At 42.9% G+C, this 10,420-nt stretch overlaps 2 protein-coding genes across 2 annotated transcripts in view; one reads left to right on the top strand and one right to left on the bottom strand.

Moving 5' to 3' along the window:
- LIN52 (lin-52 DREAM MuvB core complex component) overlaps nt 1–2,348 on the bottom strand; it is a 119,048-nt gene extending 116,700 nt beyond the window's left edge. Inside the window, exon 1 of the mRNA XM_012803425.2 lies at nt 2,159–2,348. Coding sequence (XP_012658879.1) covers nt 2,159–2,177 — 19 coding nt within the window. The 5' untranslated portion in view covers nt 2,178–2,348. The remainder of the gene's footprint in view (nt 1–2,158) is intronic.
- Nucleotides 2,349–2,694: 346 nt separating this feature from the next.
- The window catches only part of ALDH6A1 (aldehyde dehydrogenase 6 family member A1), a 23,615-nt gene continuing 15,889 nt past the window's right edge, over nt 2,695–10,420 (top strand). Inside the window, exon 1 of the mRNA XM_003786905.3 lies at nt 2,695–2,799. Within this exon, the coding sequence (XP_003786953.1) occupies nt 2,764–2,799 (36 nt within the window). The 5' untranslated portion in view covers nt 2,695–2,763. The remainder of the gene's footprint in view (nt 2,800–10,420) is intronic.

The following is a 10,420-nucleotide window of genomic DNA, read 5'->3' as shown; positions in this document are numbered from 1 at the left end:
CCATCATTGTTGTTTGGCAGGCCCAGGCTGGGGATTCGAACCCGCCACCTTAGGTGTATGTGGCTGGCGCCTTAGCCACTTGAGCCACAGGCATCAAGCCGTTAGTGATTTTTTTAAAGGTTCAGTGGCATTAAGTACATTAACCCACATTCATTTCTGGAAGTTTTTTACCTTCCCAAACTGAAACTCTGAACCCATTAAACAATAACTCACCATTCCTTTGATTGACTGTTTATTTTTAGCATGATACTCGGCTATAGTGCAGTGGTGTCACCATAGCTCACTTCAGACTGCAGATTCCTCCGCTCCAAGGATTCTCCTGCCTCAGTCTCTGGAGTAGCTGAGACTACAGGTGCACATAACTGGGCCAAGTTAATTTTTCTATTTTTCTACAAAGTCTCCCTCTTGCTCAGGCCAGTTTGGAACTCTGAACAGCTCAGGTGACCCTCCAGCCTTGGCTCCCAGAGTGTTAGGATTACAGGTGAGCGCCACTGCGCCAGGTTCCTGACTCTTCAAATGCCCTTTCCTTCTGGCAAGAGGAGAATGTTTTAACAATAGAGCATCTAGGCATGAGAACTTGACTCTGAAGATCTATTTTTTTTTTTTATTGAGACAGAGTCTCACTTTGTGCCCTGGCTATAGTGCCATCATGTAGCGGCTCACAGAAACCTCAAACTCTTGGGCTCAAGCGATCCCCTTACCTCACCCTTCCAGTAGCTGGGACAATAGGTGCCCACCACAATGACCAGCTAGGCGCTGCCCTGACCAGCTAGTTTTTCTATTTGCAGCAGTGACAGGCCTCACTCTTGCTCAGGCTGGTCTCCAACTTCTCAGTACAGGGAATCCACCTCTCTGGGCCTCCCAGAGTGCTAGGATTACAGGCGAGAGGCACTGGGCCTGGCCTATAATTTCTTATACTACACGTACCTGTGCTCAAAAAATCTTAAGACTCAGTTAAACCTAAAATTTAAGATCAAGTAATACATTATCCCTGTACATATGCAATCATTCTTTCAATAAATGTTAATTGAAGGCCCACTGCTTGCCTTGAAGGCACTGTGCTAACTCGGCATCCAACTATGAAAAAGACCAAGTTGAAATTTATTAACTAGAGTGAAAAGGACAAAGTTAACAGAATAACTATGCTGCCAATGAAGATAGTGAGATGGTGAATAAAGGCAGAGAGGAGCTATGGATATTGTGTTATGGGAAAGCCACTTTGGGAGGTGACATTTCTGAGAGGGAAAAAAACTTTACATGTTTTTGTTTATCTTTCTGACTCCAAAAGCATTCTCTATTATTATGCCTTTCATATATCAGGTACTTAATATTCTCTTTGGCCTCACTCCACAATGAACTTAGAAGATTCCTTCCCAACACAAAACGTGTCTAAGAAGACTATATCAACAAAATCACTGTAAGTATGGGGGCAGTAGAAGCAAAAATTGAGTTCAAAAAAGACTTAAAGACTTTATCTAAGACAGACTGAGCACAAAAGCTTGTGGGTAAACCAAACAACCTAAATGTTACCTAAGATGACTTGCACCTTAGACTACACTAAAAAGTCCATTTCTCCTTTTCCTTGAGACTCTCATGGTTTGAGACCAAGAAGGTCTCCCACCTCTCATGCCTCCCGGACAAAGATTCTAAACAGGGGAGAATGGAGAGAATCATGTTTCTCTTACAATTCAGTCTCGAGATAAGGTCAGCCACCAGCCTCTGCCAGGGTTTGAGATAATCGTTCCATCCAGGTGCTCAATGAAGAGATAATCAAGCCTTCACTGGAGCACCCCGGGAAGGAAAGAGCTACTCTAAGTCATCTCTTTTCTCCCACCAGTAGCTCCTCTTCGATACTCAGCTCACCCAAATGACACCCAAGGGACAGCCAGACGATCCCCTTCTTTTTGCGGTTAATGAGTCCCTCCTTGGTGCCCTCGTTCACCCCCCTGGTACAAAGCAGGGAAACTGGGCACCTCCGGAGGTGCTGTGAAGAACCGATGAACTGAAAACGGGGATGAATCTCAAGGAAATAATTGAAAGGGAAAAGAGATGAATCTAAGAAAGAAGTGTAAGTTCGAAAAGCAGAGAGAGAGTGTGAACAGTTTCAGGGAAGCAAAGAAGGAGACTGTAGGTAAAGGATCTCTAAGCCGGTTCTTACCATCCGTGGGAGACGCCATCTTCCAACCCACGTCACGTGACGTGGCCAACCGTCGGCGGGAAAGCGAGGATCCATATGCCACGCCCCTGGAGAGAAGTCCTATCACCAACTCGCAGCTCTTTCCGTTTCCACGCCCCTGAGGGCAAACTTTGCTTAGCCCCGCCCCTAACAATAGCCTAGTCTCTCGTGCTGTTGTAGAGGCGGAGCAACCGCAAAATTCTTGGTTTTATTTACTTTTCTCAGAAAGGAGGGTGGAGCTTCGGACACGCCTGCGGCCAATCGGGGTTCCAGGTTAGGGGGCGTCTTCTCCGTGTGCTCTACAGGGAGTACCCACGTCTTGGGTGTCTTCCCTCCCCCAGCCAACAGAATTGGCGGAAGGGGGAAGGGAGGAGAGCGCTTCTTCTCCTGGCCAGTCATATATTCCCAAGGCTAAGAGTGAGGGGGGGTGGAGTCAGATCCTCGGACGGATGATTGGCTAAAGGAAACGGTGCTCGCCACCAATGAGGAGGCCGAGTAAGATGGAGGGCGAGGCCTGGCGGCTGTAGATCTTCTACCGAGTCGCTGGCTGCAGAGGTGGGGGAGTGGAGCGGTGGCGACGGAGAGCCATGGCAGCGGCGGTAGCGCGGACCCGGATCCTGCAGGCAAGTGAGGGTAGTGCCGAGGGACCACAAAGTTAGGAATTGGATCCTTTCCGTCCACTCTCGGAGCCATCCTCGGGCAGGACCTACTTCTAAGTCCAGCCCCTTTTTTGACGAACATCGTGTTTCCACCCTACCTGTGCGGCCCTGTCTTATCGCCAACTCTCACTTTGTATCCCTCCTCGCCCCTAATCCAGCTCTGGACTACCACCCCTGGCTCTCAACCCTTTTATAACTGATTCTCCTCTTTCTGCCTCTGGCCCACACTCCTCCTCCAGCCCTGTCCCGTCCCCGCTGTTACTCTCTTGCCCTCCCCTCTCAGTCCGCCCACTGCCTTTCCTTTTCACCTCTGCACCAGCCACTTCTCTCTCCCTACCCGGAGAGTCCGAATTGCTCCCTTCCCCCACCCTACTTCACGGTCTGTAATCTGAGCTAAGGGGGCAGCAGGCACGCAGTGAACTTTGAATCTTCTTTTAGAAGATACACCAGGTTTTCAACAAAGGCAGCAATTTGCTAAGCTGTTTTCCGCAAATACAGCTCTTTGACTGTGGGCTGTCCCCTTTCTTGCCAAGACTTTCATGAAAACTTTCTTTCAGCGAAGTTACAGTTTTCATGTCAAGTAAGGACACGTGGCAATGCTACCAGTATGTTCCAGGTACATTCAAGGTACTAAACATTTCTAAAACAAATGATAGAAAATGGGAGCCAAAGAAGAAGAGCGAAAGTTCCCGCCCCAAAGTCAGCTCCTCATTGCCAATGGGGTTGGTCCTGTCTGAACCCAGCCTAAGGAGAGGTGGTAGAGGAGCTGTATGCCTGAGGCCTGTGATCCTCAATTCTGTTCATGGCCAGTCCCCTGTTGTTCACATCCTAGCAAGGATGTAGAATATGAATCAAGATTTACTGCAGGCAACACTGTCAAACTTGCAAGAAACAACATTGCCCTTCTTACTCATTACAACCAGCCTGGGAACTTCCACCAGGCTTCAGTGAGCTCTGCTACAGAAACTTACACATCTTTAAGATTCTTGGCAGAGCCACCTTGGCATGGTGGCTCGCACTATAATTCTAGCACTCTGGGAGTCTGAGGCAGATGGCTTGCTTGAGGTCAGGAGTTCTAGACCAGTTTGAGCAAGGGCGAGACCCTGTCTCTACTAAACATAGAAAAACTAGCCAGGTATTGTGGTGGGCACCTGTAGTCCCAACTACTGGGGAGTCTGAGGCAGGAGGATCGCTTGAGTCTAAGAGTTTGAAGTTGCTGTTTGCTAGGACCCAGGGTGATAAAGTGAGACTCTGGCTCAATAAAAAGAAAAGAAAAAGAAAAAAATTCTTGGCAGAGTCAGCAAAAGTTCATGTTTAAATATGCTGTTTAATGGGATAGAACAGAAAATGGGTTTGAGGTTATTTGCCAGAAGGTCTGATTTCACTCAGTATTTCTTGCCTTGATCCTCGTTCTGTTTCAGTATCCTTTTAGTAACAGAGAAACAAAGTTTTCCCCCTTATATTTTCCATGACCAACTTCTTGAATTTTTTTTTTTTTTTACCAAAATTGGCTTTTTTCTTTTGCATTGTCTTCCCCTCCCCTCATAATGTCATTGAGAACCTTGAGATGATACAGTAGAACCTCTGTAAGTTTACTGCCCAAGGGAATGTGACAAAGTGGTCAACATACAGAGGTGGTCAACATAAGGAATTAGGCCTACTGTACTGATACATACATCTGGTACATGGCCTGGTCTATGAAGATTAGGTCAACTTGAGGTGGTCAGTGTAGAGAGGTGGTCACTAATGGGGGTTCTACTGTATTTTGTCCTTACCATTAAGATGAACCTAATCTCTTTTCCATATACTTTATTTTGGAAACAGACACTGTTCTCTGACTATTTTCTAACCTTCTGGACTGACCTGGAAAAGAAAAGAAGTTGTAATCTGTAGTCAACTAGGAGTTGTTATAACATTAAACTTTGATAAAGAGTACACTAGGCTGAGCGTGGTGGCTCATGCCTGTAATCTTAGCACTCTGGGAGGCCTATGCAGGAGGATCACTTGAGCTTAGGAGTTGAAGACCAGCCTGAGCAAGAGCAAAACCCCCTCTCTACTAAAACCAGAAAAATTAGCTAGGCATTGTACTGGGTGCCTGTAGTCCCAGCTTCTTGGGAGGCTGAGGCAGGAGGATTGCTTGAGCCTAGGAGTTTGAGGCTGCAGTGAGCTAGGCTTACGCCATGGCACTCTAGCCTAGGCAACACAGTGAGACTCTGTCTCAAAAAAACAAAAATGTAGATTAGATTCTGGCAGCCATGAATATTAGAGGATGATCTATAAAGGAGAGAGTTTTCAGCTACGTGAAGTAGTCAGCTTGTCTTCTCTGCTATGGAGGTGGGTAAAAATCTTTTTTTTTTTTTTAGCCAGGGCTGGGTTTGAACATGCCACCTGCAGAGGCCAGCGCCCTACCCTTTTGAGCCACAGGCATCGCCCAAGGGTGGTAAAAATCTTAAGCTTCTCCTTACTCCTAGTGATATAAACATTCCCATTCAGAGATAAGGAAAATAGTCTTGCAGGACTCAGTGGCTGTAGTCCTTCTCAACTAGCTAAAGTTAAGGGATTGCTTGAGGCTAGCCTGGATGACATAGGGAAACCACTTCTAAGGGGTAAAAAAAAAAAAGAAAGAAAGAAAGAAAAGAACAAAATTTAGTCTTAAAGATATGTAGTGACTTGCTTCAGTGATTAGTAAAAAGAGCACAGGCTTCACAGCCATATTTGAATTCTGTCTCAGCTCCCCTACTTTCTAGTTTAAAGAATATATGTGAACATTAGAATTCATATAATGAAGTAAATTACCTGACACTTAAGGTTATCAGTGTGACAGTTAAGGTTATCAACATCACCTAACAAGTAATTGATGGAGCTGAAAATTCAAGACTTAATCCTTACCATCTCTTTCTGTGTCATACATTGTCCCAGGCTTTCAGTAAAACAGTCATTGAAAGCTCACCTATTATAATGCAATAAGTTCTGAGCAATAGGAGAGAGAGCAGAACTTTCTTGTGACTGATCACTAGGTAGTTTTTTTCTGCAGCAGGTGCTAATAAGTATTTTTTAGGAAATTAAGAAAAGATGGGAGAGCTAACTTGTCAAGAACTATGTTGTAATGTCATATCAGATTCAGTGCCTTTTATGTCCTCTGGACAGCAGGGAGGCTGTGGGCAAGTGAAAAATGCCCACAAGTTGACTAGTCAGTGCATTTTTTGCCCTGTAAGAAAGTCCATGTGGAACAAATGAGTATCAAATCATTGCTTGGTGGTGGCACCCAGAGCTCAGTGGTTAGGGCGCCAGTCATGTGCACCGAGGCTGGTGGGTTCGAATCTGGCCCAGGCCAGCTAAAGCAACAATGACAACTACAATAGAAAAATAGCCAGGAGTTGTGGTGGCACCTGTAGTCCCAGCTGTTTGGGAGACTAAGGCAAGAGAATAGTTGAAGCCCAAGAGTTTGAGGTTGATGTGAGCTATGACGTCACAGCACTCTACCCAGGGCAACAGCTTCAGACTCTGTCTCAAAAAAAAAAAAAAAAATCATTGCTTGGTGAGTATTTGTTTTTACATTTTGCAAAATATTACGGAGTATTTATTCTATTCTAAGAATCATGTGGGGGATCTGAGGACACAAAAGTCTAGTCATAGAAGGGGACAATAACTTAATAATGAAACAAGCAATTATTTTATAATGCAATATGTGAAAGAAAGGAATTGGGGTGCTTTATGAACTTCACAATGGTTGAGACTTCCTAGAGAAAGTGATGGCTAAATGGGTCCTCAAGGAGTGAGCCACACAAATGAAACAGTGCCAGGCATGAAGGAGCAGCATGTACAAGGGCAAAGTGAGCACAGAACAATTTCAAAATGTCTGGAGCACAGAGAACAAAGAAGAAAGTAGCAAGCTATGAAACTAAAGTAGCAAAAATACTATGTAGAGTCTCCTAAGCAACACCAAGGAGATTAGTCTTTATTGCAGGGGCAATGGCAAGCCATTGGAGGGTTTTAAACAAGGGAGTGATCTAACCAGATTTATATTTTAGAAAAACTCTCTGATTATAGGGTAGAAACTAGAGTCCGAAAGTTTAAGATTGGAGGCTGGGAGACCATCTAGGTGAGAGACAATTATAGACTGGTAATGGTGAGAGAGTAGGGGGTGATATAGTCCAAAGACTTATAGGACAGTTTGTTAAGACTTGTTTAATTCACTAGTGAGAAGGACGAACTGGGGCAGGATCTTTGGGCAACTAGGTAAATAATGGCCCCGTTCACTGAAAGGTGAGCTATAGGAAGAAAGTGTAGCAGATTGGTGGGCGGAAGATGCAGAGTTCTGCTTTTTCATCATATGCCAAGTAACATCCAAGTAAAGGTGTAGAAAGATGGTTATGTGGTTATTACTGAAGAGGAAGATTCGGGCTAAGGACTACAGATTTGGACATCTTTGGGATCCAGATAATTGAGTCATAAGAGTTGATAAAAATCGCTCATGGAGTATATGCAGGATGAAAAGAAAAGGTCTAGGACTAAGCCCTGAAAAACTTTAAGATGGAAAAGGATGAGCTAGCAAAAGAGGGAGAGAAGTGGCCAAACAGAAGAGACACCAGGGCATCACAAAAGACAAGTGAAAAGGTGGTTCAGGAAGGCAGATATGAATAACTGTCATCTCTGCTGAGAGTAGAAGAAGGACTGGGATGAGCCCATGGGTTGTAGGAAGTCATTGGTATTCAGTCATGAAGATTGGAGTAGAGTGAAAAGTTAGTAGGAAATGAAGAAATAAAAATAATGAGTAGAGAGAACTCTTTCAAGAAGTTTGGCTGGCTCGGCACCTGTAGCTCAGTCGTTAGGGCATTGACCACATACAATGGGGCCTGCGAAACAACAGTGACAACTACAACAAAAAAATAGTCAAGCATTGTGGCAGGCACCTGTAGTCCCAGCTACTTGGGAGGCTGAGGCAAGAGAATCACTTAAGTCCAACAGTTTGAGGTTGTTGTGAGCTGTGATACCATGGCACTCTACTGAGGGTGACAAATGAGACTCTATCTCAAAAAAAAAAAAAAGAAGTTTGGCTAAGAAAAAGAGAATGGTTAAAAGACAGGGATTTGGATTTGAGGAAGAGGAAAGATTTTGTTTGTTTTTTTAGTGTACATATGCTAAGAAAGGAGCTATTGGATGGACAGGGGTTTAAGGAATAAGACAAGATCACTGATGGAAGTGTCTGAGACCAGGATGGGAAGTTGGCCTTAGAGCATAGGTGCAATGATTAGCCTTTGATTGAAGAACAGACACCTCTTAATTCAGTCTACAGATATTGATTGTGCACCACTGTGTCCCAGTTGCTTTGACCTCATGGAGCTTACTGACTACCTTCTCCATTAGGTACAGGTGGGGAAGTAGGAAGTGGAGGAAGTTCTTATCTAATGATTTCCGTTTTCTCTGAAGTAAGAAAAACAAAGTCAGCTCCTGAAAAAGAAAGGGGAGGTAGCAGAGTTGGCAGGTTTAGAAGAATTGATCAGTTTGAAAGAGCAAAGAGTGAAAGCAAATAAGTATTTATAATAAGAGCATTTAATAGGCATCAATGGTACTTGTAGTGCTAGCTACTTTCCATGCTTAGTCTTGATCACATTAACTGTAAAGTAGGTGACAAGACAGATGCAGTGCCTGCCCTCATAGAATTTACAGTCTTTATGGGTAAGACAAGTACTAAGGTGCTAGGGTTCAGAGATGGTTTGTTCCTCCCCACCAAAACTCATGTTGAAATTTGAACCCCAATGTGGTGGCATTGGGAGGTAGGGTCTGGTGGGAAGTGTTTTAGGTCATGGGACTGGATCGTTTTCCCTCTTCACATCTGCTTCCTCTTTCACCTTCTCTACCATGTTGGGACATAGAAGGAAAGCCCATGCCCTTAGACTTCCAAGCCTACAGAACCTTGAGCTAAATAAACTTCTTCCTTATAATGACTCAGTCTGAGGTAGTATGTTATAGCAACACAAAATAGACCAGGTGATTACCATACACAGGGGTCCAAGCCTAATAGAGAAAGTATCAGCTGCAATGGGAGAACAAAAAAGGGCCTTCTAACTTAATCTGGGTGGGGGGCAGACAGCAGCAGCTCTTTCTTTTATTCACTAGATAGTGACTAAACACTACTGTGTACTCGGCATGATGTTGGTATTGAGAATGTAAGACATGGTGGGCTCCAGGAGAAAGTTGAGGGTTTGAAATAGCTTTGGTGGGGAATAGGAGGGAAGGCAGACTGGGTGTTTGGGAAGATTATATGCTGGCCCAAAGGACTAGCAGTGTTGCAGGCATACTTCACACAGCCATAAACCCTCTGGTTAACATGCTCCCTTTTCAGACAAGATAATAGATTATTAAATTATAGCTTTCTTTTTATATCCCAGTTCTGCGTATTTCAGTTGGTTACTTTGATTAGACTTAAAAATGTCTTAAATCAACTTCTTCCATATCATATATACAAACTATTTTTTCAAGAGTTTTTCTTTGACAGTTACCTTAGTGTAACTAATCCTTCCTCCCCCATTACCCTATGAAGTATTATCTGTATAACACATTTTTTTTCCTCTTTAGTACCTATGGCATTTTAGAAATAGCTTTATTAAAATAAAACTGACATAAAGTACACTATACATATTTAAAGTAAACAGTTTAAGTTTTAATATTTGTGTGTACCTTTGAAAACATCATCACAATCAGCACAATATAAATATCATATCCATTACCCAAAAGTTTCCCTCTTACCCCTCTCACATCATCCCTATGTTAAACAGATCTGTATTCTGATACTGTAGACTCAAATTATTTATGTTGCATGTATCAATAGTTCATTCCTTTTTTGTAGTGCTGATTAGTATGCCAATGTTTGAATATGCCACTATAGGTTCTTTATAATATGGTTCTTTCCAACCATATAATGGTGGACACTGGAGTTGTTTCCAAGTTTGGAGCTATTACAAATACAGTTGCTATGATGATTCGTTTTCAAGTATTTGTATGGGAATATTTTACTTACATTTGATTATATACTATTTGATTTATCTTTACAGAGATTATATGATATATTATTTATAGTATAATTATATTTATATCGACTGTATACTACCTTAAATTCAATACCTATTATATCAGACACCATGTTAAGTTATTTTCATATTGTTAGAATTATGGTATATTTTTCAGGCCAAAAATTATGATAATATGATATAATGAAAAAAATTTTTTTTAATCAGTACTATCTTTGAAATTGAGAACATAGATTATTCTATGTCCTATTGGAATAGGACTGTTCTATGTCCTATTGTTCTCTCATAGTTTCAGTGTTTCATAGACTTCTATCTTTTCTCTTTAATGACTATGTGGAGGCTGAGGCAGGGGATAGTGTGATGCTAGGAGTTCAAGCCTGAGCAAGACCAAGAAATCCTCTCTTCTATTTTTAAAAAAAAAGAAAAATTTGCCAGGCATGATGGTGGATGCCTATAATCCTACCACTCTGGAGGCCAAGGCAGGTGGATTGCTTGAGCTCAGGAGTTTGAGACCAGCCTGAACAAGAGCAAGACCCCATCTCTTTTTTTTTTTT

This window comes from Otolemur garnettii, unplaced genomic scaffold (genome assembly GCF_000181295.1).
Source record: "Otolemur garnettii isolate 467f Iridium unplaced genomic scaffold, OtoGar3 scaffold00020, whole genome shotgun sequence".
Lineage (NCBI taxonomy): Eukaryota > Metazoa > Chordata > Mammalia > Primates > Galagidae > Otolemur > Otolemur garnettii.
This window is presented reverse-complemented; position numbering and strand designations above follow the sequence as displayed.